Source organism: Hoplias malabaricus, chromosome 15 (assembly GCF_029633855.1).
Source record: "Hoplias malabaricus isolate fHopMal1 chromosome 15, fHopMal1.hap1, whole genome shotgun sequence".
Taxonomy (NCBI): Eukaryota; Metazoa; Chordata; class Actinopteri; order Characiformes; family Erythrinidae; genus Hoplias; species Hoplias malabaricus.
Genome location: NC_089814.1, coordinates 5,709,636 through 5,736,911, shown reverse-complemented (window position 1 = coordinate 5,736,911; position 27,276 = coordinate 5,709,636). Strand labels below are relative to the sequence as shown.

Below are 27,276 nucleotides of genomic sequence, written 5' to 3'. Positions count from 1 at the left end.
TCGGCTAATGCTACCAGACCTTGATCAACGTCTGGATGGAAAACAGCAAGCTGATACCACACTTGATATCTTTGTAAATTATAATGATTATATAGTACTGCACCTGAGCAAATGGACTTTTAAAAAGCTGAGAAGTATGAGTTTATTTATTAAACCTTTAATATTAGAGTACAAACAAACAAGTGTTACAGTAAGTAGTGATATTCCAAATCTTACCTCATGGCTGTGTATTATTATTTGAGGTTATCATCCAATACCTAGTTTACAGAGGCGTTGTTAACTTGACAAATTAGAAAAATCACAGAGAATTTCACATTTATTGTGTTTGTTTTGATTTATTGTAATTATGTATAGTTTTATACAATCACCATGCTATTTGAGAAGGTAAAGTATTTTAATTATTATTTTTTTAAGGTAGGTTTTAAATTAAAAAGCCAGAAAAAATGCTCCAAGTACAGTGGAACCTCTACTAACGAACACCTCTACTAACGAACTTTCCAAAATACGAACCGGGCATTTTAATATATTTTGCCTCCATCAACGAACCACGACTCTAGAAACGAACCCGAGCCTCCGCCGAGCCGGCGGCTGGAAATGGCCACTGACCCCAATCGGCGAGTCTCCCAGCGCCCAGACTGGAGTGAGCTCTTAAGATTACCAAAATTGTAGCTGTAAATAGCAGACATCGAAATTCGTGCTAAGCTAAGCCGTATCTACGCTTCGTCTCCCCACATTCACCACCTACTCTCCGTTATTCCACCCACCCCCCACCTCCCGTCATACAGCCAGTGCCTGTGTTACTCCTCCAGCCAGTCGTCACGTCTTCAAGGTAGCGCTGTGTAACCACTTACAACTTTATTATTTCTTTTTTATTACTGTTACCACTGTATTTCTCTTTTATTTTTAGTAACGCTACATGTATTTTTTACTAATTTGAGAGTGTTGTAAACATAGATCAGTGCAAAAAGGGTGACTTTCGGGGTGGGAGCTGGAACGCATTAATTGCTTTTCCATTATTTTAAACGGGGAAAATTGACTCGAGAAACGAACTTTTCTACTTACGAACCGGGTCACGGAACGGATCAAGTTCGTAAGTAGAGGTTCCACTGTATGTTGAAATCCATTAATATCTATGAGTAAAATGAAAAACATGAGCTTCTCATTTACAATGCTTTATTTTCTGTGCACCCTCTGCATCTACATTACCCATTGTATGTTATTTCAGAGAAGGGTTGGTTAAATGAAAGACAGCAGGCCAATCGCTCTCAGGGTAAACAGCGCATCATTGTGCTGTGCTCCTCTAGTCGTCAGGGTGCACACACCAGTCATTGTTCAGTTCTTGGCTTCAACATTAAATTCTTAAACCCTAACCTGATTTAAGATTACATCTGTAAACAACAAATAACAGCACCCAGTCTAGGTCATGGACAGTGAGGACAATAATTATGATCTGTGTGACCAAAGATATGGTGCATATTCAACCTTGACACTTATGTACTTATGTTTTTACGTGTTTTATCTCTTTTTCTTGCCATTAGCACCTGTTTGACAAGATGAATGAGTGCATGGCTAAACAGGCATGCCGTCTGCCCACGCTCAATTTGTTGGGGCAAGTGGTCCGCAAGCAGCCGTCCTGGATCCACAAGATCGCTCGTTACCCTTTGTTGCTTTCCCTGCTCAAATGCCTCAAGGTGGGCTATACGCAGTGGGTCTCTCTGAGAAAAGCTTCCTATTTAGTGATGCCTTGCACGTCTTTTCTTTTCTTGGCTTATTTTGTCTCTTGGTTACAGACGGACACGGATGTTGTGGTTCTCATAACTGGAGTGCTGGTGCTTGTGACCCTCTTACCCATGATCCCTCAGGCTGGAAAGCAGCATTTGTATGAGTTCTTTGACATCTTTGGCCGCCTGGCTGCTTGGAACTTGAGGAACCCAGGTAGGAAACCTGGAAGGACAGTTGAAACTTTGGATAATAATTTGAATGGGGTGAGTGTATTATAGTAGATTCACCTTGGCCTTTTGCTGTGGGTTGGTTTTCCAGACCAAATAAATTATCCAAATTTTCATGGACAATGTAAACCCCTGTGCAGAAAACACACTCTTGGCCATGAGACCTGCTCATCCAGTGTTCTTTCTGAAAATAAGGTATTATTTAATAGGGAGTTTGACCTCTTGCTTTTTGCAGCTTTTGCCCTTTTTGGAAACCTCTATACGTATATGTAAGAAAATTGCTGTGAGGTCCTGAGTGCATTCATCCACATGAGAATAACTGTATCATTTCTGTCCAATCAAAAACAAGTATCTCAATTTCTGTCAATAAGTTTGTTACAATGTCTGAGCACAGCAGCTGTCCTTCACATTGTGTAAAACGTTAATGAAGAATGGACTAATAGAAATGCTCTGAAATTACTTGGAATCAAATCTCTTTACAAGGTGGTTCGAGCATCTGATCAGGATGCCTCCTGGACGCGTCCCACTGGAGGTATACCAGGCATGTCCAACTGGAAGGAGGCCCCGGGGTAGAGATAGGACACGCTGGAGGGATTATATCTCCCGGCTGGCCTGGGAACGCCCTGGGATCCCCCAGGAGGAATTGGTGGACGTTGCGAGGGACAGAGGCGTCTGGGCTTCTTTGCTCGCCCTGTTGCCACCGCGACCCTGAAATGGAAAAGCGGAAAAGATGATGATGACGATGATGATGATAAATCTCTTTACATTGCCTAGTTTTTTTTTTCTGCTGTAAAATTGCAATTTTGGAAATCCATGTTTTTTATTGGACAGCGATAATATGCTGCTGCATGTTGAGTTCTGGATCACCATATCCACCCCAGCTCAAGCCAAGGTCCTGGATTAAGAGTAGCATTGGACTCCTATTCAGAGCCAGTGTTGATTTCGCAGTCTCTGTCTAAATTGTATTATTCTAGTTCATTAGGTGTTTTGTCTTTGGGCATTTAATCTAGGCACTGAACAGTGTGGAACTCGCATAGAAAATCATTGTTGTTTCTGTTAGATGTACATTGTTCCATATTGTGATAAGACCCAGTAGCACCTTGGTCTTTTAATTTTTATTTTTTATTTTTTTCTGGTGCTATACCACCCAATAATGAATTTTTTTTTTTCCTAATTTTCAGGGCATGTTTCAGAGGTGTGCCTGATACATCTGCATGCTAGCGTCTACTCACTCTTCCACCGTCTTTATGGCATGTACCCCTGCAACTTCATCTCCTACTTGCGCTCGCATTACAGTATGAAGGAGAACATGGACACCTTTGAGGAGGTTGTAAAGGTACGTACGGACAATGGATAGCTGTACTATCCTGCATAATACTATCCTTCATGATGGCTGCACTGTCATGAATCATGAGCTGACCCCAGAGTGCTTTGCATCTTAGAGGTGTTATAGCCGCGTTTTAGACATCAAAGTAAGAGCCAACACCTAATATCTATGTAAATATATAGTGGAGTAAAGGTGCCCTGTGTTTAGCAGCCACTTTCTCTCGACAGTTCTTAAAACATGAGTGGGAGGGCTGAGGCGTGGCTGAAGGGAAGGGCATGTGTGAATACTAAGCATTTGTATTGGTCTGGAATGCAGTTGCTCTAGTGCTATATCTATTTGCCGAAAGTTGGCTGTATCACCTTTTTAAATTATTGGAAATGATTTTGTTCTTAAAAATGTCAAGGTTCACAAAGACAACCGATTCATGGAATAGTTAAATGATGGTGATTTTCTATGTTTAGATTGGATTCAGGCTTTGTTTTTTAGACTGAAATAAAATGAAGGACTGAATCTTTGAGAAGTTTGCTTTTGTGTGATTTCCTCTCTCTAGCCAATGCTGGAACATGTTCGCATTCACCCAGAGTTAGTAACTGGAACCAAGGATAATGAGCTTGACCCGACCAGGTGAGTGACCACTTGCATCGTCTTTGTAATACAACATTGCAATCTTTAGACACATCTAATCTCTCTTTTTTCTGCATCACTCTGTTCTCTCCCAAACAGATGGAGGAGGTTTGAGATCCATGACATTGTAATTGAGTGTGCCAAAGTGTCTCTGGACCCTAGAGAAGCATCCTGTGAGGAGGGCTATGCCGCCCTGCCTGAGCAGCTCTGTGGCCAGCTGCACTTACGGCCTCCTGACTGCACTGCCAGCCCTTACACCGACTTCCACAGTAGCTATGGTACAACCGTTCCACGTTCTCATTTGCCGGTTAATACCCGTTACACTGCTTCATTTAGGCTGTAGTAGCAATATCCGACTCAGAAGGGTACCTCACGTCTGGCCTTTTAAATGTCAACAAGACAACAAACAGAATAAAATATAATGATGGGAGTTCACATGGCTTGTGGGGGTAATGGTTTATGGCTCCAGGTACAAAATGTATATTGTGTTGAAGTGGTTGCATTGTGAAATACAGAATATATTTAACTTTAAACCATTTTAATTGTTTGCCAAATTCAATCTATGCCTCTGCAGGAAGTTCATCCTCAACTCAGTTCTCCACCCCACGGCAGCCTATCCTCCCTCCCCTCCCTCTGGCCTCTCTCTCAGGGACCCAGCCTGTCTACCGCAGCCCCTCTAGCACACGTCGACCGGTAGGTCTTCTTCCTGCTACCTACTACTAGAGCAGGGGTTCTCAGCTCCTGTCCTGGAGATCTTCTGCAGTTGTAATATTTATAAATCTAAAACCACCACAAGGTAAAGCTCTTCAACGGTTATCAAAGTCTATATGGGAAAGTGGGGGGAATTAAAGGCTAAGCATCACTTAATGGACCTCCATGAATATTTGACATTATTTTAGTTACTGCCAGATATAAGTATGAATTAAAATGAAAATAGCAGCTTAATTTGCTTTAAAACTGACAATTTTATTAAATTGACGGAAAAACCCGAGCTCGCTACGGAAATTCTCGAACGCGACCGTGACGTCACTGGTGGACAACAGCTGAACAACGCCGCGGTAAAACACCGTTATGACTGACTGTTATGACAGTATCTAGCTAAATAACCAACATTATTCATGACAATAGCCTAGCAATAAGCTAAACTCAAATGTAGAGGTACCGTTATTCTTGTAAATGTGATCGAAGTCGAACTCGAATTCATCCGACACTATAAACCTCCGTAATGCAGCTACGTAGCCGAGTATAATCTGAGCCACCGAGTTTAGCGAGTCAAGCTAACGTTAACTAACACCAACTAAAACAGGCGAAGTGAGTGTCCTTACCCTGTTTACCTCCATGTTACAGAGGCTCTTGAACACCTTTCGTTGGTGTCCTTACATGCCCATATTGTTGGAAAAGCGCCAGTGAAATGAGCTACAGATAACGGAGTGAGCGGATGGTCCTTTCCAAAGTGCCCGTTTAAAGTGGACAAATTTAGTCCATGTTCTGGATATTTTGGGATCTTTGGGCCATTTGTGCACAGATGTCCCACTGTACATTGAATGATTGCAGCCAAAAACAACACACCTTTTCGTCATTTTGCATTAAATTAAGTGCAGCTTCTAGAGTTGTTGTCCACCATCTACGTCACAGGCAAGACGCCTATTAGAGTTTCCCAACACCGTTTTTTTTTTTTTTTTTTTGGGGGGGGGGGGGGGGGGGTCTTTTAAACCTTATTCCTTGAATTAGTAAGAAATAACATGTTTTCTGACTATCAATAAACACAAGTTAGGAACTCAAATTCCACTGTATTTATTTGTTTGACACTTTTCATAGAGCTGGTGCTTAGCCTTTAACTCTTTTTATTTTCAGCCAGTAATATCTCCTCATGTATAATATTTGTGGTGCTTTGTATTTAAACGTGGTATGAACATTGGTTCTACTAAAGGAAAGTAAATATGAAAAAGTATTAGTTTAGTGTTTAGTTTTATGGCGGTTTTTGACAGGCAGATATTTGTATACTGTGCATCCCTAATTTGAGTATTTGAATATTAGCCTGAGGAATAATTCCTAGCTGTAAAATAGACTAGTAAAATGGTTGATATTGCTGTTGCAGTCCTTGTACTAGAATGCTCTGCAACAGACAAGGTCCAGTTTTTTTCAGATGTGCTGTGGAAAGCTCCAATAGTCATTTTTGCCAACTTTATCCAGTGAACTGCTCCTCCCCAGGTTTGCCCATGCTTTGATTGGTACCACAGATCAGCATCACATCCCAGAACTGTGGTCAGTTTTAACCAGGACAGCACCAGACTCACAGATAAATGGAAAGAGTCAAGAAAGTGTCATGGTTTATCGCCTGTGTACAGCCAGTACAGATTATAGTGCTCCAGCAAACCCATTTTCCTGTTTTTATTTCCTTGTGATTTTAATCAGAAAGCTTATAATGTGTCCACTGTGCCATATCTCTTTAGTCTCTGAGCTCTTTTTCTAGCCTCTTAAGCTTCAAACGCCCACGTAAGTCGGCATAGTCTGTGCTAAAGAACCTACTTTGTTCCAGCTGGGAACAAACCTTGTGGGAAAATCACCCAAACGTTCAAAATAAGGTGAATGCCAATCAAACCCGTTCCTCATTGACTGAAAAGGGCTAAAGAGAGGTGTGAGTGTCTATCCAGAACCAGACTTTGATCCTTTCTGATCTCACATAAAAGATGCTGATAAATTAAAGTGGTCCACACACTTCAGCCCACAGTTATGTGTTCGTTACTCTCTGTGGCTTGGGGAAAAAATGTTTGGCAGTTAATGAAACCCTTGCTTCTTGTTGTCCATCCAGAGCAGGGTTACTACTGATGAATTGTCTCTGTGAGTTGCATTTTGTAAATGAGCTTCCCAAGTCCTTCAGCCTATCACAAAGTTGTCTAAGGAGCTTGAACCTTTTTAAATCGCCTCCTTGTTCTCCAGCAGTCAGGCTGAGGTAGTTGGTAGAGACAGGGGGATAGGGTGAGGAAATAAATAGATTCACTGGGGAGGATGTGCAAAGATTTAAAACCAGAAAAGCACACCATCCATGAACTGATGAAGAAACGGTTGCCATGGCGATGTGGCTGATGCTAGCGCTGCTTTCCCTACTCTCCTGGTCGCCCACAAGAAAAGATTTTGTTTTGCTTAACCCCTCACCTACCATATGATACAGAAAGATTCCAAACCAAACTCCAGTGAGTTTCTCCTTTTGTCATCTCGTTTGACATCTCTTTTTTTATAATAGACATTGATTTAAATGAGCATTGCATCTAATGGTTAAGATATGGCTGGTGTTCAGTTCTATATTTTTGCAGCTTCTATGAACATTTTAAATTGTTCTTCTTTGGTATGGTCCTCAGAACTCGAGCTGTGAATTCAACTCCACCTATGGCATTAAGGACACTCTTTGGAGCCCCTCCTCCCTGTGTGGTATGGCCACTCCCCCGTCTTCAAGGGGAATGTCTCCCAACCCTGAGCTATCCCAGAGTGCCTTTCACTTGTCTGGTCGCTTTCACAGCACTCCAGGTAAACCTACAGATATCATGCTCTGTTATTCTTTGTTTCTTCCATATTATCTGTTCTCCAGCTGTTCTGTTTGTGTCTATAGTGTTCATGATGCTAGATGATATTTGTCTCTATATAGCTGGTGGCAAAGGTACCCCAAGTTCCAGCACCCCTGCAACATCCTCTCCTCCCCCAAGTCTCACTGAAGAGTTGCCCTCTGCCTCTTTGCCCCATAGCACATCCAGTCAGCCATGCAAGGTAGTCAAACTTTCTGGCTTTGCCCTGTCCATTTCCAATAGCTTTATTACACTCCAGGATTAAAAAGAAAATCCTGAACTGAATATTAGAGGTAAAAAAGAAGTCCGTTTTTAGCCCCATTTAAATAACATATTGCATAGGTTAATACTGATGATTTTAATATTAATACTGGAGAAGGAAGCGTAGGCTTGTGCTTAGTCTAGCATACAATATATTGATATACATGTGTTGCCTAAACTTAACGGGTGCAATATTCTCATCTGTCAATGTCAGTGAGCCTGATGCGTTGATGGCTGTATTGATATTTGAAATTGGTGGTGTTTATTTTAGGATGGTAGACCTACAGACCCAAGCAAACCTCCCCTGTTGAGACAGGAACCAATCAGGGAGCTGGAGAAAACTGGGGGTGATGTAACCAATCCCAGAGGTAAGAAGATCTAAGTCAACTTTTAGGAAGAGATCGTGCATTGTTTTCTAGGCTTCTAATGTGGTTGTGACACTTAGGGCCGTGAAATATTTGTGTTTAACGTTGTGAGATTTGTGTGTATTTGTATCTTGAGTAGAAGATTTTGTTAGCCTCCCTGTGCTCCATTTACTAGCTTTACTGGCGTAGCACAGTGGATGATGGTGAAATGTTTGCTGTGGATTGGTTGAGTGTTAAGCATGACTTGGCTTTTTTGTTTTTACTTTGAATCAGATGGTGGGTCTGAGACTGTGTCCATGACTCTGACTGAGCTTTCGGTTTACATGAAGGAACAGGAGCAGCTGCGGATGGGCAAGGAGAGGGAGGAGGGTAAGAATGAGAGCCAGTCTTTCTTCTCTATATTTGTCAGTTTTATCCTGGACATAAAGTGAAGTCTTTAAAGCTTGCTGTTAACCTCATGACCATCTGTTGCTTTTAACAGTAGTGTTACTGGGGTTAGACAATATTGTCAAAAATCTGTTCCCAGCAGATTATTTCATATTATTAGCTATTACTATTAATATAATGCAGTTCTTACACTGTTCTTACACTGTGATCTTTTAACCCTGAAGGAATCTAAAGGGGTTTTGAAGTGTAATGCATGTTGCTGGTAATTCACAAGACATTCATAGCCCTTTGTTTGACATGTGCTCCTGAAAAATCCCCATTTAGCCTAGGGGAAGTGCGTCTCAATTCTTTTAGGTATAGAGGGGTAGGGTAGAGGCGAGTGCTATATACTCCTTGAAATGGAGATTTTTCATGAGCACACATCAAATGAAGAATGTCTTGTGAATCACTGGCAAGATGGCGGTGCATGTGTTCTAATAAAGCCATATTTTCACCTTTTAAAACCTATGATAACCATTGTATTATGTTAGTTTAGTGTAGTTTCAATGCATTATATCTCAATGCATTACGTCATAAAAAGCATGAAATATTGCTGGTAGTATCGCTCTCTGATACGAAGCTGAATTCAGCAGCTTTTTGTTAGAAACTTCCAGTTCCACCTTAAATAAGTCAATCAATTTTTATTTATATAGCGCTTGTCACAAAGCAGCTTTACAGAGATTCGGGTCCAAGCCTCCCATGAGCAAGCCAAGGGCAACAGTGGCAAGGAAAAATTCCCTCAGCACAAGAGGAAGAAACCTTGGAATGAACCATGACTCATACGGTGAACCCATCCTCCTCGGGTCAACACCGGAGACACAACAGAGAACAGAACAGAAGTAAAAGTGAACTGATGACAGATGAAGGGGTTATAGTAATATGAATATAGTATGTTAGTGATATATGAGTCTGAGGAAGGAGGAGGTGGTCAGTGATTCTGTGCGAGTTAAAAGTAGGTGCAGAGTTAATTTGAGATAAAACAGCATGGCCAAACATGATAGCGTAGATGAGACAAGGCCAGGATCTTGTACAGGACACACAGGGTCAGGGGCTGGATCAGGGCAACACCTGGAGAGCATCAGGAGCAGGACATCTCAAAGCATGAGAGAGACAGGAAACAGAAAAACAGACAAAGGGGAAAAAATAAAAATAAAGGAGTTAGTAGGTTCATGATAAAGCAGGGGCAAAGTTGTCCTGCAAAAAATATCTTCCATGGGTCAGGAAAGAGAACCCAGAGACAGACAGCGTGTTTGCGGTTACCAGAAAACTAACTAAAAAAGCTGTAGCTATGGTCGTATGACCGGGTTTATACAAAGTAGTGATAATATGAAAACCAGCTCAAACACCAATAGAGAAGGAGTAACCTGAAAGTGAGTGATTAACCAAAAGCTTGTTTGAAAAGGTAGGTTTTTAATATAGATTTAAAGATTGAGAGTGTTTCTGAGGCCCGAACAGTAACCGGAGGCTATTCAAGAGCTTTGTGAGAAAGTACTCTTCCTCCTGCAGTGTTTTTCTTAATGCGAGGAACTAAGAGTAGATAGGCATCCTGTTAACGAAGTGTATGTGACGGGCGATAAGGTATGAGAAGTTCAGTAAGATACTGCGGGCCTAAACCATTTAGAGATTTATAAGCTGAGGAGAATTTTATAGTCAATGCGAAATTTTACGGGTAGCCAGTGTAAGGACGAGAGAACTGGGGTGATATGGTCGAATTTCTAGTTTTAATGAGCACTCTGGGTGCTGCATTGTGAACTGAAGCTTGTGTAATGCTTTGCACGAGTTCCCTGCCAGGAGCGCACTGCAGTAGTCTAGATGTGAAGTTAAAAGCATGCACTAGTTTCTCTGTATCTTTTAAGGATAAGATATGCCAAATTTTGGCAACATTGCGTAGGTGGAAGAAAGCGGTTTTGACTGTATTGGATATGTGGATATCAAATGTGAGAGTCGAATCAAAGGCTACCCCTAAGTTTTTAATGATGGTACTATGTTTTACTGTTGAATTATCAAGATTAATAGCAGCATTTCTAAGTGGATGTTTCTGAGTATCTGTACCTAGTAACAAGACCTCAGTTTTATCAGAATTTAACATGAGACAAGCAACATAATTAGGTTTTGCTGATATATACAGTTGTGTGTCATCACTGTAACAGTGGAATTGGATTACGGATTAGTCTACCCAGTGGCAACATGTAGAGTTTTAATAATACAGGGCCAAGCACTGATCCTTGTGGAACACCATAGTTAACTAAAGTATGATTAGAGCATTTATTATTCAGATAAACAAAATGAAAACGGTCAGATAAATAGGATCTGAACCAAGAGAGGGCAGATCCTTTTATTCCTACCAGATTTTCCAGCCTATCAAGAAGCATCACATGATCTATGGTATCAAACGCTGCACTAAGGTCAAGCAGCACCAGAATAGAGATACCACCCTTATCAGGTGAAAGGAGTAAGTCATTAGTTACTCTTCTTAGAGCTGTTTCTGTGCTGTGACTTGGTCTAAATCCAGACTGAAAAGTCATGAATGTCATTGTTTTGTAGGTAAGAGCACAACTGCTGTGACATGACTTTTTCTAGAATCTTAGCAATAAAGGGAGGTTTGATATTGGCCTGTAGTTTGCGACCTCAAGAGGGTCAAGATTGGGTTTTTTAATAATTGGTTTGGTGAGATTTAGGTACATATCCAATGTTGAGGGATGAGTTTATTATAGTGAGCAATGGTCTAATGGCTTTAGGTAAGATTTGTTTAAATAATTGTGTTGGTATAAGATCTAGTAAACATAAAGATGATTTAGATGAGCTAATTAAACTAAGCAAGTCATTTTCATTGACAGAATTGAAGTACTCTAAGTGCACCTCAGAGATGGCGGGGGGTTCATCTACAAAAGCCGATGCGACTTTGGACTGATTTTGGATTTTAAGTCGAATGCAATCAATTTTATCATTAAAAAACCTCAAAGTCATTACTACAGAAATCGGAGGGGACAATGGAATTGATTTCCTTTTTTATTGCCAATTAGATTTGATACAGTGCTGAAAATGAATCTAGGGTTGTCTTTGTTGTTTTCTATAAGAGAAGAGATGTACTGTGATTTAGATAAGGCATGTTTGTAGTCGGTGAGGCTGTGCCGCCATGCAATTCGGAAATATTCTAGTTTTGTGTGTCTCCATTCACGTTCATGGTTACGAGCAGCCAGTTAAGGTACGCATGCTGTCACTTGTTTGGTCTTGACTGGTGCAACACTATCTAAGTTTGTACCCAGTAAAGTTTGTAGGTTGTTTGTAATGAGCCTGAGGTCATTTGGGTGAGCTGGAGAAGAAATGGTGGTAAGGTCTGGAAGGTTATTGATAAAATCACATACAGTTGAGGTTGTTATAGTGCACTTTTTAATGTTGCATGGCTGTGGACAGATATCATGGTTTAAAGCAATTTCATCTAATCAATTTCATGATTAAATGGTGATCAGAGAAGGTCTCATGTAGCAAGACAATAGATAGATTCTATCTCAATGCCCCTTGTTAACACTAGGTCCAATGAGTGGGCCCAATAACATTCTGAGTGAAACCTAGTGCATCCAAAATTGATTCAAATGCAGTTTTAAGTGGATCATGATCCTTCTCAAAGTGAATATTGAAATCAATTAAGACCTTTTCTGATGCGATAACTACTTTTGAGAGAAAATCAGCAAATTCACAAAGAAATTCTGTATAAGGGCCAGGAGGACGATAGATTGTGATGAGCATAAAAGAGTGCTTTTATGCAGTAACTTTAAGAGTAAGCACTTCAAAGGACTTGGCGTCATAGCCAGAATTTTTAATTGTGTCTATCGTAGGGCCATAAATTGTGGCTACACCACCACCACGACCAGATGTTCATGTGTGTGGATTGGGTGTTCTGAGCAGTGTGGATTGTAAAGTGTCCTTGGATATCTAGAAAGGCACTATATAAGTGTGACGACGGATAGATGGATGGATGGATGTTTGTGGGCAACTGTAATAGCTGAAGCCAGGGAGTGGACTCATTCAGGGCAATGTATTCATTGTGTTTAGCCCATGTTTCGCAGAGACATAATGCATAGAGTTTGTTATCACTAATAATATCACAGACAGTGAGTGTTTTAGATGCTAGAGATTATATATTTAAAAGCCCTAATTTAATTCCGGAGGTGCTGAAGCCTTGCGTTCGCCGCAGTGCCTTGGTGTTAACAGACACAGCCTCAATGCTGAAGAATTTATTAGTGTTATTCAGAGTGGGTGATATGGACACGCTACTGATTATACTAACCGTAGAGAGATGGTCAGGTGGAACATTAGAAACTTTAATAGTACTTACCTGCTCGCTATCCAGTCCACCTACCTGACTGATGTGACTGGGAATGACCAGTCAGTCCTGGCGCAGAACCGCCTCAATGTTCTCAGAGAGAACTACTGATCCTAGGCGGCTTGGATGAGGCCCATCCCAATGATACAGGGCCGTTAAATGTTGAAGCAATTACATTCAAGTGCCTGTGGCAGCATTTAAGGTGGAACTGGAAGTTTTGAACAAAAAAGCTGCTGAATTCATATTAATATCACAGAGCGTTAGGAGTGGGTGATATGGAATTGTGGAATGGGTTTGAAGGCACGATGCCTTAAATTTAAGTGCAGAAGCTCTATTACTGCAGACTGATGGCAGAGCACCACTGTAGATTTATTATTTTTGTATTCTAATGACATCATGTCATATCAGGCTCCTCTAAGGGTCGTCTAATTTTGTAGGGGAGAAATTTAACTCTGGGGGGTGGGGGGTAAAATTAATGTTTAGACAGTTGGTGTATCTCATTTCTTACCCCGTGTTTTGGAATGTTGTCCCTTGGAACTGTGTTACAAGTTGTAGTGGAGAAAATATTCCCCTTTAAAATGTAACAGTCCCTCAAGAGCCTGATACATCTTCAGAACACAAAAAAGAGCTGTGCTTCAGCTGTGTCTGCTGCCAGTCTGCAGTGATATCAGAGAAGGGCTGCTGGACTTTAACATAGTTAAATTTAGGGCATCGTATACCTACAAAGGCATTTGACAATCTTATACAGGAGGTCCCCGGGTTACGTCACTCCCGAGTTATGATGTTTCGTGGTTACGACACATCTCCCATTTACTGTATAAAGCCTTGTTTCGACTCGTGTTTGGTGTGCGCGGTGGAAGAATACATCGGTACGCGGCTTGGGACAGAGGAGGACGGCGTTAGGATAGGATAAGTGCTTAAAGTATGTTATTTACGTACAGTATGTACGTATGTTCCGACTTCGAAAATCGGTTTACGGCGCGACGTAGGAACAGATCAACGTTGTAAGTCGAGGACCCCCTGTATTATCATGTATTCCTAACTCTCTGATATGAAGCTGAATTCAGCTGCTTATTCAGTGCCTTTTGTTCAAAACTACCAGTTCCACCTTAAATTTCACAATACTGACAGGTGCTAGAAAACTATTGCTACACCATTTAAGGTTGTACTGGAAATTTATTAGCTAAGTACAGACACCGGCAAAATACCAGTGATGTTTTATGCTTGTTATGAAATTGAAATGAAACTACCATAAACTAAAATGGTTAAAAGGTTATCATTTTAAAAGGAGAAAATATTGACATTTATGGCTTTCATTGATCACTTGCACTGCCATCTTACTGGTGCATTCATAGCCATTGGTTTAAAGTGTTCCCTTGGAAAACCTTCATTTAAAGAGGTATATAGCTCTAGCCCTTGGGCTTACTCCTCTTTCCCCAACAGGAATTGACACCCCTACCCCTAGACAAAACAAAGGTGAAGGGCTAAGTGATGAAATGTCATTCATGCATTGTGTACTAAAGATGTACATGTGTACTAAAAATGTACATGCATTGTGTAGAAGATAAGCCCATGTTGCAACTATTGAATAAAGTATGTAAATAGTAGAAATCAAATGTGTATTATCGATATTAAAAATATTATAGCTTTTGGTATATATTAATATTTTATCACCAGAATTTGCAACAACAGCAAACCTGCCTTTTTTTTTTTAATTTGTACTGTGTCTCTACTACAGCTGCCATCACAGAAGAGTTGCTGAAGCTGACTGAGGAAAAGCGTGACACCAGAGTGCTGCGAGACTTTGACTCGCCTTTCCTCCGCACAACAGAGACCCTCACCGGGGTCCAGGAAAAACCCCTGTCCAATTCCACCCTGAGCAATCAGCTCCCAGAGACCAACAATGCCATCTCCACACCCGACAAAGCAGACACACAAATGGGCCGTAAAGGCTTGGGTAGCCGCGCTTCATCCCAGGAACAGCCGTGGTCCTTCCAGCCGGTCTTCACCCCCATCGAGCACCCTGCTCTTAGTCACATTCGAAACAGCCCTGCTACGGATGAGGAGGCACTCAAATACAGTAGACTGCTCTCCCCCAGCCCCTGCAAGGCCCCTCCTCTCCCTTACGAGGCGCTGTTTGACCTGGCGCTCCCCCATGCCGTTTCTCTGTATGTAGGCCGCAGGACCTCAGAGGCATTGGAGAGAGTGAGTGCTGAGGGAAGGCTTAGGGATGGGGGAGAGGTGGAGGATAGGTTGGTAGGAACATCTCCCTCTCCTCTGGAGGTTCTCGACCGTCTTGTGCAGCAGGGGAGTGATGCTCATGACCGAGTGCTAAAGAGGTAAGGGCTCACTGTGTTAAACAATTATTTACACAACCAATTATTTAAATATAGTTCATTTGAAAAAAAAATAATAGCTAAACGTTCTGGTTTCACAAATCATACCTCATATAATACCTTAGGAACAGCTCTGAAATCGTCAGATCTCAACAGGCCTGCTGTGGTGTGGGACCCTTGTGGTATTTTGATCAAAGCATGTCAGAGCTATTTTGTTAAGACCCTACGGAACTATATTAATTTGTGGGGAAGGGGTATAACCTGCCCCTTTACAGGATGTTTATATATTTATATAGACAGGATTCATATAGAGGCTGAACTGATATATACTGAACAATATATAATGTGATTAGTAACAGGTGAAACTTCTGCTCTGGCGTTCAATGCCCAATAATACCATTAGTGCACCTCTGATGATGGGAATGGTTAGGGACTGAAGATGCAAATGACTTAAATGTAAACAGAAATGAGTCTTGGGCCTAAATGTAAATATTGTCTGTATAAAGGTACAGTGTTGATTGTGCTGCAGACCTGTAAACTAAACAGAGCGAAGTTCATAGCAGCGCTGACGTATCATCTTCCTCTTGCTATGAAACAACAGCAGCCTTTGTCCTGATCTTCCTACACTGGCCCACAAAACAACCAACTACTCAACAGCACCAGTGTCAGCACAGAACAGAGCTCCTCTCTCTCTATCTCCCTCTTGCTCTCTCTCTCTCTTGTTCACTACCTCGGTCTTTCGTCTGCTCACCATAGCTGAGTGATTTTAAATGGACTGAAGCTGGGCTTGTTCAAGCTTAGGTATTTTCATTCTCGGGGTCAGGAGGGCCTGTGGACTCTGACAGACCACATGTGTGCTTAATATTCTGTCACATAGCTGACCCTGCTGACCCTCTCGTTTATGTAATCTTTTTTCAGATTACCTCTGCCAAGCAAGTCAGCTGACTGGACCCACTTTGGAGGTAAACAACATTACGCGAGTGCACTTCTGGTAACTTGTGAGGAAGTGCAGAACTTTCAGAGTACAGTCTTTCCATGTGTGTTTTCTGCTGCAGGCCAAGTGCTGCATCTTTCCAGCATCTGTTTGATGTGCCTGAAGTATGATTATACTTTAGGACAGAGATGTTTAAAGGAGCAATCTGTAATCTATTTACTGTACTCAGTCATAAATGTCCAGGGTGTGTGATCATAGATTAACGAAAGAGGCGAAATTGAAGCACTGGTGTCTCTGAGAGTAGTGCTGTGGCTGGTATATTCTATTTGAGAAGTGCCTATTCCTTAACGGAGCTCTATTGGAAATTCGGCTTGAGCTTCCCTCTGTCCAATCACGTTAGAATCCAAACCGACTGGGTTGCCAGGTACACAAAATGGCTAAAACAAACATTTCCTTTAGCCAGGACGTGACCAGGAAGTGAACAGGGATAATGTTAGATTATACTGGACCCATAAAAACCTCAGTGCCCTTTTTAAAATCTCCTTGACCAGAGACAGGTTAAAACTAGATGGAGGCAGCTCAGAAGCAGCAAGACTACAAGACAGACTTAAATTGGCATTTTTTTTTTCCTGAACAGGTATCAGCCAATCTTTTAAAAACAGAAAACATAAAAAATATGTAGTACAGATGCTTATGTGATTATTGAAAAGTGTAAGGCTTTTGAAGAAGGTAAATAAAATGATTGAAACATATAAATACCATTGTTTTAAAGAAATGGTCAGATTAAAGTGTTTCTCTGTGGACTGTGTAAAATAAGAATTGTTACAAAACAATTGTTTATAAAATCTAGCCCTTACCCATTATAAATATTTAAGATGGATTTAGAGAGTAAATAGAAAATACTGTACACATTTCTGTGTAAATGTTGATTATGACACGTTTTTTAAAGTTACAATGGTCCAAAGTTCTTAAATTTGTCTCTTGCTTGTTTGTGTATGTTCAGTTTTCCTCAAACTGGCAACCTGGTCAATCTTCTCATCTGGGGAAGAGGGGGCAGATGGCTCTTTCCACTGTTTTGAATTGTAGTTCCCATTTTAAACATTTGTCAGTATTACAGATTACTCCTATAACTTCTGGTTCTCCGTTATCACACGCTAACAGTGGACTCAGGTATACCAGCCATAGATTTGTGTGCTGTAATGTTTTTAGGCTCCCTCCCAATTCTGAAATGCACGCTTGTTATATTTTAAAAGAAGTAAAACTCTTTACCTCAAAGTTCCAAAAACACATATTGAGCACATGAAAGTGTCACAAATGCGTGTTAATCACCCACAGACTTATCACAAAATAAGTCTAATGACAAACAGATGATGACTGTGGTAATGGTGAATAAATAAAAAAAGAAACCCAGGATATTGTGCTGGCAACTGTATTTATTTGAATTAAATACAGCCCTGCAGTTATGCAAGTTATAGGAGTCATGTATTTGTGATTGTGAGGAGCAGTGTTGTGAAGAGGCTGTGTATTGTGTGTGTGCTCTGAGGGCATACAGCAGGCCTCAGCAGAGGTTTAACTGCGATATTCCTTCTTTTTCTTTAATCTCTGGTGTGCAAAACTTTTATCTACTTTTTCCTCCCACATTTCTTTCCTTTCATTTCCTTCTTTTTGCACTTTCTTTAATGCTTTGTTCCAACTATTCCTTTTTCAACCCCTTTTCCTTTGCTGCCTGTCACTTGTTCCCCCCCACCCCCAGGTTCTGCTCCTTTGGATGAGCTCCAGACTCTGCGCAGTCAACTCCTGTTGCTGCATAATCAGCTACTCTATGAACGTTACAAACGCGAGCAGCATGCCGTACGCAACCGCCGCCTCCTCCGCCGCATCATCAACGCCACAGCACTGGAGGAGCAGAACAACGCCATGGTAAATTCTCCACATACACATACACATTAAACACTCAGCATGCTGACTTCCTGTTTCACATAACTTCAGAGTAAATATTAATTCCTGAAGAAGCATAACTGTTGGTTATTGTTTGATCGCTGAGGGGTTGCTTCCATGAGACGTTGAGGATTTACTGCTTATTATATTTAGACACAAGTATTTGCAAAATCACCATAGAGGTGCTCTCTCTTTTTCTACAACTGTACGGCAAGGTGGCCCAGCAGGTTATTGTCGCTGTCACACTGCTTCGGGTGAATGTCTGTTAGGAATTTGGTGTTCTCTCTGTCTCCGTGGGTTTTCTCCCACGGTCCAAAAACACATGTTGGTAGGTGGATTGGCGACTCATAAATGTACATAGTGTGTGAGTGAATGTGTGAGTATGTGTCACCCTGTGTAGGCCAGGCGCCCACCCAGAGCTGTTTTCCTGCCTTGCACCCAGTGATTCCGAGATTGTGTCCCATTTGTAGCCCTCCATTCTTTGTTAACCCCCTTTCACACTTTTATTTAAAGATCGGGGCACCCATAGGACCCTCACAGAGCAGGTATGATATCGGTGTTGGATCATTCCCAGTACTACATTAGTGTGTGTGTGTGAGAGAGACACTGCTGTCTCTGTATGCTAACCCAGAAACAATAGCTCATTTGTCGCTGCACAGTTCGTATTAGTCCATTCTATAGTCCTTCATCAGTGGTCAGGATGCCACCACCATGACAGTGACACTGCAGTGCTGAGAATGATAATACCAGCTCTGTGGGGGTCCTGTGAGGGTCTTGATTCTTTTGGGTGAAAGGGTGAAAAGGGCTAACACACTAGGCAAAGAAACAGATGGACTACAGTCTGTCATTGTAGAACTAAAAAGTGCACCAATATGGCCAGTCTAGAGTTTCACTGTTCATTTACTGTGCTGAGAATGTTTTTGACTAATCTGTTTTATTTATTCAATGTTAAAGTTATATAAAAATATACATGACTTTTTAAAGGCAAGAACTGAATTGCTTGTGTGTGTTGTGTGTGTAGAAGGATCAACTGAATCTACAGAATGTGGAAATCACGTCCCTGCGTGAAAGTCTGCAGGTGGAACAGCAGCGCTACAGACAGCTGTGGGACGACCGTGAGACTGTGGTCACTCGTCTTCACAGTCAGATCCGCCAGCTCCAGCAGAGCCGTGATGACTACTACACAAAGAACCAGGAGTTACAAGTACTGCTCTTTCCATTGCTGGTTATTACTTGTCTAAATATACATTATTGGACAAGCTTAGGTCAGACGTGCTATATCATGGTCCTGCTAGCATAGTTACCCCAACTTCCGGCCACTTTAATTACAATATTGGAAATCTAAGCTAACTGTAAATAAATAGAAGTACTTTACTCACTCAAATCAACATTTTTCAGGAGTCAAATATGTGTAGGTTAATGTCCAAGACATGCTTGACTTAAACAAAAGTGTTTTTATCTAAAAACAAACACATTTTCTTTTAAAGTAGGTGCCAATGCTGCTAAGATTATCGCCCCCTAACTTCGGCCACCACCCCTGCTTGTGACAGTCAAACGAGACCGTTGCTACCACATTCAGTGGTTTTGAGAGGTTCACAATGAGATTGTTTGTCCTGAGTTGGTATCCGTACTCTACATGTAAGGACTACAATGGCGGTAGATTTTCCCCTCAGAGAAAAGGAAGCTAACCGCTAAGCTAACTTTTACACTTAGGGGAAATATCCGTCGCGAAATGGAAGTGTGTTGTGTTCTACATGCAGTTTTGCACACAACGAATTACAACACTGTTAGAGATACTTAAATATTGTTTAGATGTGTGATTTCTTGTAAGACTTTTTGTTTTATTGTTTTACCCAATGCGATTGGCGAAGAGAGAGAGCGGAATTGTACCATATACGGCAGTGGCCGGAATTAGGGGAAAGACTGCTACATAACTGCAGAGTTTACACACAACTCATTCAACTACCCATTTAAGTTAGTGTGTTAAAACAGAGTAAGCATTCATTTCTGAGGTAAAATGCTTATGCTACAAACTAAAAGCGTGTATAGCTACTGGAATGTAAAAAACATTATAAAACTAAATACACTCTGTCACCACAGAGTTTACATATCAGTCCTGCATGAATTTTACTGTTCGTTATTGCTTGATAATGTCTCGGTAGGCACCTGTTATCTCAGCTGAGGTGTTGAGATATTGAGAGGCTGCTGTGTTGTAATGCCAGTGTTATGTCACGGACACATCAAGAAATACATACCTATATATAGCAGTGAGACAGGTCCGTGATAAGTTGAGAAATGCTACTGATGTTTGTACAGTTAAGCGGACTTTTTAGAATAGGGAAGGAACGTTATGTCTTATGTCTTGTTCAAAACTTCCAGTTTAACCTTAAATGCTGCAGTAAAGACAGGCAAACTGCTATCAACATTTTATGCTTGAAGTAAAAGGACAATGCACTGAAACTGCATTTAACTAAGATAAATGAGGAAATGCTGACATTCATTGGTTGTTTGCGCAGTCATCTTACTAATGATTCACAAGACATTCATAGTTCTTTGCTTGAAGTGTGCTCCTGAAAAATCTCCTTTTTAAGGGGCATGTAGCCCTCTCCCTTGGCCCCACCCCTCTTTCCCAACAAGAATTAAGAAACCCCTACCCCCTAGGCAAAATGGAGGGGTAGGGCTAAGAGGTTAAATGTTATTCACTCTAAATATGCTTTTGGAATGAATTTGGCTTTCCGTTTCAGGCTTCAGGTCTCTTCCCAGTTTAGTAGGTATGAGTCTAGCCTTGAGGGAGTGGAAATGACAATTCAAAGCTAATTCCAAACCTAATGCTGAGTGAAACTTGAATGAAAGAGCTTTAAACCAGGTCAAATGTCAGTTTTAGGAAGAGGCTATTTTATGATTCCTTCTCTCTTCTGCGCATAATCAACACGAGGAGCTACATCCTGGAACTTAAAAGGATTCACTCACTATATATAGTTTTTAAACACATAGTTGAGCTGATATGTAATGTGAGCTGAGCAGCTGGGTTCAAATGTAGGTATGTACATATAGACACCATATAATACTGTTATGTCCAATGTATAGTTCAGTATTTTCCCTCCACTTGCACACACATTAAAACTATAATACATGTGAGATGTTTGTGTGGGTATATCATATAGCATTATCATGAAGAACAATGCCAAAGAAGCACATTGAATGCAAGACGCCTATGCATTTCATCTCATAACTTTTTAACACAAACGCACACAACAGCTTTAGAAAACTATTTGCTACATTAAATTAATATTCTGTGTATATTTATTATGCTGACTGTGTGTGTGTTTTCAGAGTAAGTTACAGGAGTGTCAGAAGAGGATGGGGGAGATGGAGGCAGAGCTACAGAGGGCCAATAACCAAGTGTGCCATACAGGGCATCAACTGAACCAGCTTACGTCCAAGGTATTAAAAAATAAATAAATAAAATAACCTCTGAAACTGAATTTAGTAAAATATAAAACTTTACAGTGAAATTCAACAAAAACACTGATGGAAAGATTAGTTTTGTATACAATTGTAGAGAAACAGCGATTCCTTTTCCATGAATGTTTATTCAGGAGCATAAATGTATAAATATTTTGAGATAAAAGCTTGAATAGAGATTATAACAATTTGGATGTCACCACTGAAGGACCGGCGCCCCCTCCTGGGTGTGTTCCCGCCTTCCGCCCAATGATTCTGGGTAGGCTCTGGACCCACCGCGACCCTGAACTGGTTAAGCGCTTACAGATAATGAATGAATGAATGACACCACTGTTGTGAACAATTCTGACCTTTAAAAAAGTAAAAAATTAAGCAGAGATTTTGAAATTTTTTTTAGTTTTTAGTGTTTGATGTTTTTTAATTAGTAAACATCTAACTTTCTCTTTTTTTTTTTTGTTTTGTTTTGTTTACTTTATCTTTTAGTTGTCATCAAGTGAGAGTACCCAACAGCAGCTGAGCTTCTTGAACAAACAGTTGCTGCTGCTGGGGGAGGCACATAAACTGTGTGTTCAGGAGCTCCAGCAAGGAGGCCCAGACGTTAGCAAGGTGTGTATGAAACCAACATTACATTTTATTTGATCTTGTCTAGGGATGCTACTATATGCTCATGGACTGTACAAGCTTTCTTTATTATCTGAACCAGCAAGTGAGCTACTGAGGGTTTTAAGGTTGAATCCAATTTCTTAACTTTACTCCTACCCCTTGTTATTGAGTGTTGTCTTGCCCCGTGCAACTGTGTTAAAGTGTGCCAAATGGAACAGTTGAGTGCCTGATACATCATCAAAACACAAAGAGCTGTGCTGCCAGTCTACAGCGATTCAGAGAAGAGCTTCTGGACTTTAATGTAGTGCCTTCAAAATGCCTCTGTCATATTGACACCCACGCTTAACTAGTCGTGATAAAGCTGTATTCAGCTGCTTATTTTGTGGATTTTTGTTCAAAACTTCCAGTTTAACCTTAAATGCTGCAGTAAAGACAGGCAAACTGCTATCAACATTTTATGCTTGAAGTAAAAGGACAATGCACTGAAACTGCATTTAACTAAGATAAATGAGGAAATACTGACATTCATTGGTCGTTTGCGCAGTCATCTTACTAATGATTCACAAGACATTCATAGTTCTTTGCTTGAAGTGTGCTCCTGAAAAATCTCCTTTTTAAGGGGCATGTAGCCCTCTCCCTTGGCCCCACCCCTCTTTCCCAACAAGAATTAAGAAACCCCTACCCCCTAGGCAAAATGGAGGGGTAGGGCTAAGAGGTTAAATGTTATTCACTCTAAATATGCTTTTGGAATGAATTTGGCTTTCCGTTTCAGGCTTCAGGTCTCTTCCCAGTTTAGTAGGTATGAGTCTAGCCTTGAGGGAGTGGAAATGACAATTCAAGGCTAATTCCAAACCTAATGCTGAGTGAAACTTGAATGAAAGAGCTTTAAACCAGGTCAAATGTCAGTTTTAGGAAGAGGCTATTTTATGGTTCCTTCTCTCTTCTGCGCATAATCAACACGAGGAGCTACATCCTGGAACTTAAAAGGATTCACTCACTATATATAGTTTTTAAACACATAGTTGAGCTGATATGTAATGTGAGCTGAGCAGCTGGGTTCAAATATAGGTATGTACATATAGACACCATATAATACGTGTGTCAAGAGGGGTCACGGGGTTAAACAGAAATAAAGCAAAGGTCAAGAGGTGTCACAGAGCTAGACAAGAATAACATACACACACACACACACACACACACATGTCCATACCATACCAAACATAAAGTTCTTAGTTCTTGAACTGACTTGGTGTTTGTTGATACTTGAGGGGAATGTCTTTAAATGACAGCATATGCATCACCAGGTTATGCTCCAAGCCACTGCTTGATACATAGGGACTTTATGGGGGTGGTCTTAATCTCATCATGAAGTTTAATGGAAACATTGTATTTTATTTTATTTATTTTAACTTTACTATTGCCCCCCTTATGCTCTCCAGGAGGTCCAGATGTTGCAGGTGTCCTTGGGAAAGGAGGTGGAGTGGCTGAAGCAAAGTCTGCTGTTGCAAAGCCAGAAGCTGGATGCAGCCCAGCACAGAGTTGCTGAGCTGGAGACGCAGCTCTCCAAGAAAGAACATCTAATCGCAGAGCAGAAGAAGTTTCTGGAGGACGTCAAGTGCCAGGCCAAGTATGGACATGCTCTCAGTAAACGTGGCCCTAGACTCCACAGCATTAAAATCGTAACACGGTTTCTAAAACCGAGGGCACATGTCTCTACTTATTTTCTCTGTTGCCTAGTTTCTCTCGCTCTCGTTGGTTATTGTTGGAATCTCTCGCTCACTTTTGTTCCTGACCAGCCACACTTCAGTATTCTTGCACATTTTGAGAGAAAATATGAGAGTGTTTTTGTTACACTGGAGCCAGCTTGGAAGCCTAAAGGTTGACTCACTCACTCCTAGATCATCCACGCCATATCCTACATCTATCCATCCTGGTTGAGTTCCCAACTGGAAATTCACTTCCAAAGAGGAAAATGGGTCTAAAGGGAGGTTTAAAATCCTGCATTGTGGCCCAATTTAACAGCAGTAAAGCAGCTTAGCAATGGAAATTAAGTCTTCACTGGATCCTGTATTATAATAATCATGGTGTTGGAAATCTACATTTTTGATGAAGATGTGTAATCAATAGATAAATCAGATTAGTTTTTTTAGGAGATGTATTTTATCTAGATAAATGTGTAAAGTAAAACCACATCTACCTGAACGTTGTTTAATATGTGGCCTATTGCGCATAAAGCAGTCTGGTAAACATCATAAATGTTTTTCAACATTCAGAGTTTAAGGAAGTGAACAATGCCATGTAAAATTGTGAGTAATTTCTGGATTGATCCTTCACATAGAACAGGAAAAACTGGAAAGCGGTTATGGAAACCATAACTGGAAAGAGTTGATTTGCATATTCCCAACCACAATGGAGGTATATTATTCTAACTGACCAGAATAACACATTTGACAACTGTGTGGTCACATGAACTGCCACTATGCAAATAGAGCGTGTGTTTGCCTATGGTCTCGGCTGACACTGTAGAGTTATGCCCTAGAACGTTCTTCCTCCATGCCAGGTGTCTCTTGTGTTTTTCTGCATTTGTGAAGATAGCCTCGCTTCTCTCACCCCTTTTTTAGGGAGGAGTTGCAGGCGTCTGAGAGCAGGTACCAGACTCAGAGGTGCGTGACTCAGGTTCTCCAGACCGAGCTGCTACAGCTCTACAGCCGACTGGAGACGGAGGCTCCTGCTGCAACTGCTGCAGCTTTACCAGCTGGGGACGCTAAAGAGCACAGTGGCTCCCCAGAGACCAGGTGAAGCTCACTTACTTTTGGTTATTTATCTTCAGACAGTTGATGTTTATGTACGGAATTTAACAAATTCGAAAGCTGCCACTGATTTCACAGTATGTTAAACGCACTGACATTGACACTGTAGACTAAGATTAAAAGAAAAAAGGTTTTTCCTCCTGTAGATAATAAATATATATATATATAGATAGATATAGATGTTTTTATCAGTCTAATTTTGGCTAGTGATGTACAGATCCATATTTTTTTTCCTGGGCCGGCCTAGAAGAGGCATTTACGCTGACTGACATCTAATGTTAAAATATGCATGCGCGAGTAGGAACTGTTAATTCAGCTGTATTTCACAGAGAGAACTTAAGGTGGCGCCACTACACTGTCTGTTGTTAGTTCAACCATATTTCACATTCCTGTTCGTGAGCTACATTTGGAACCGTTACGCGGTGACCAGAGGTTCTCTTTTCTCTGGAAATGTACTCTTTTTGGAACCTATAAAAAAGCGTGTTCAAGGGGTCAGTGTGTTAATAGCTGAATTGGGACACGGTCGTGCTGCTTCAGCGCTGTAGCTCCACCATCCACCGCGGCGAGCAGCTCAGTGTTTTACTGGAGCCTTGAACGGAAATGTGTTGAACGTTGTTGAGGTGATATTTTTCATAGTCTCTTCTTTATGTTTGGAGAATGTTTCTGTGACAAAGCCTTTTTTTTTACTATATATTTAACAAACAAAGACATCTTGTCTGTCCCTATAACGTCAGGAATACACGGACATATCTCACCGTTACTGACTTTCTGACGAGTAAATTACATCTGCACAGCTTTTTGTTTATTAACTTTACACGAAAATAGGCAAAATTTCTGGATGATTAAAGCCAGAACATAACAGCGAGGTGTTACTCAAAATAAACGAGTCTGTTTATTAGTTACAGCACAGTTTTATCCTTATAGCAATGTAAGTCAGTAATAAATATCTAGTTTCCAGCGATGCCCTGTTCCTTTATCGAGTGTAGATTACTGATTAAATGTTAAAGCGCTTGGTTTTAGAAATGTTCACAAACTTAAATGTTCTCTTGTTGCTTTCTGGTAATCGAGCTGCTGTAATGTCGTCTCATCGAACACAGTGCTTCAGTTTTGTAGCTTTGTCTGAACAGAAAATAACAGGCTTTCCATGCTCTCACACACTGTCAGCAACTGACAAAATAAGATACATTGTTTTAATAGTGGGGCGGCACGGTGGCACAGCATTTAGTGTCGCAGTCACACAGCTCCAGGTACCTGGATGTTGTGGGTTGAATTCCTGCTCCGGGTGACTGTCTGTGAGGAGTGTGGTGTGTTCTCTCTGTGTTTGTGTGGGTTTCCTCCGGGTGACTGTCTGTGAGGAGTGTGGTGTGTTCTCTCTGTGTCTGTGTGGGTTTCCTCCGGGTGACTGTCTGTGAGGAGTGTGGTGTGTTCTCTCTGTGTCTGTGTGGGTTTCCTCCCACAGTCCAAAAACACACGTTGGTAGGTTGTGAGCGAATGTGTGTTGCCCTGTGAAGGACTGGCGCCCCCTCCAGGGTGTATTCCCGCCTTGCGCCCAATGATTCCAGGTAGGCTCTGGACCCACCGTGACCCTGAACTGGATAAGTGGTTACAGACAATGAATGAATGGATGTTTTAATAGTTTATTATTGTAAACAAAGACACTAAAGCACCAAAGCTTCTCCAGACCTTCCAGTGACCAGGGTATGTATTTTGGGCTTTCCTGTTTTTGAAATGCCAGAAAAACCTCTGTAACAATGGCTATATGGCTAATGGCGGTCTGGCTAAGGTAGGCTTGCCTAGTTTCTATTTGCTCGTTTCAAATCTGATCCAATCCATATACGCAACTGCTGATCCATATACAGATGGTGTAGAGCTTGCTTCACATAAATACAAAACCAACAACAATGAAAATATTAAAGTGTACATTATGAGGCTGAAATAGACCACACAGCATTTACTATCAGAAGATAGTACATATATATTCTACGTAAATATGTCGAGGATTTTTCTGCACTTTCAGAAATATTTGTCTATACTGAGAGTTTTCTCCGCACTTTTATTTCCACACACACACACACACACACACATTTCCAAAATCTGTTTTGCCTGTAAACACAACCACTGTGTACGGGAACTTAGTTACATATTGAAGTTGCTGCGGGTTCACTGTAAAATGTGGAACGGAACCTGGAGAGGTGATGTGTCTGATTACGTTATATTACGTCTGGTTCATGGTCCAGCGAAACTGCAGGCAGGAATATGAATTGTTAAATGGATCTGCCCTCTCCGTCCGATATCCAGTGAGTGAATGACATTTATATCCGACCCAGTACCAATATAGGATCGGATCAGGCTAG

At 41.1% G+C, this 27,276-nt stretch overlaps 1 protein-coding gene across 4 annotated transcripts in view; it reads left to right on the top strand.

Annotated features, from left to right (window-relative positions):
* The window catches only part of tsc1b (TSC complex subunit 1b), an 85,508-nt gene that overhangs the window by 4,506 nt on the left and 53,726 nt on the right, over positions 1 to 27,276 (top strand). For all 4 annotated transcript variants that reach the window (XR_010795562.1, XR_010795560.1, XR_010795561.1 and 1 more), the window contains 18 exons: positions 1,539 to 1,691; positions 1,791 to 1,935; positions 3,131 to 3,285; positions 3,827 to 3,900; positions 4,000 to 4,178; positions 4,475 to 4,593; positions 7,260 to 7,425; positions 7,544 to 7,662; positions 7,993 to 8,089; positions 8,360 to 8,455; positions 14,575 to 15,175; positions 16,091 to 16,134; positions 17,860 to 18,026; positions 19,066 to 19,248; positions 21,378 to 21,488; positions 21,993 to 22,115; positions 23,552 to 23,739; positions 24,734 to 24,907. Coding sequence is in view for 1 of the 4 variants with exons in the window: in XM_066646760.1 (XP_066502857.1) it covers positions 1,539 to 1,691; positions 1,791 to 1,935; positions 3,131 to 3,285; positions 3,827 to 3,900; positions 4,000 to 4,178; positions 4,475 to 4,593; positions 7,260 to 7,425; positions 7,544 to 7,662; positions 7,993 to 8,089; positions 8,360 to 8,455; positions 14,575 to 15,175; positions 16,091 to 16,134; positions 17,860 to 18,026; positions 19,066 to 19,248; positions 21,378 to 21,488; positions 21,993 to 22,115; positions 23,552 to 23,739; positions 24,734 to 24,907 (2,894 nt within the window). In the remaining 3 variants the exon portion in view is untranslated. The remainder of the gene's footprint in view (positions 1 to 1,538; positions 1,692 to 1,790; positions 1,936 to 3,130; positions 3,286 to 3,826; positions 3,901 to 3,999; positions 4,179 to 4,474; positions 4,594 to 7,259; positions 7,426 to 7,543; positions 7,663 to 7,992; positions 8,090 to 8,359; positions 8,456 to 14,574; positions 15,176 to 16,090; positions 16,135 to 17,859; positions 18,027 to 19,065; positions 19,249 to 21,377; positions 21,489 to 21,992; positions 22,116 to 23,551; positions 23,740 to 24,733; positions 24,908 to 27,276) is intronic.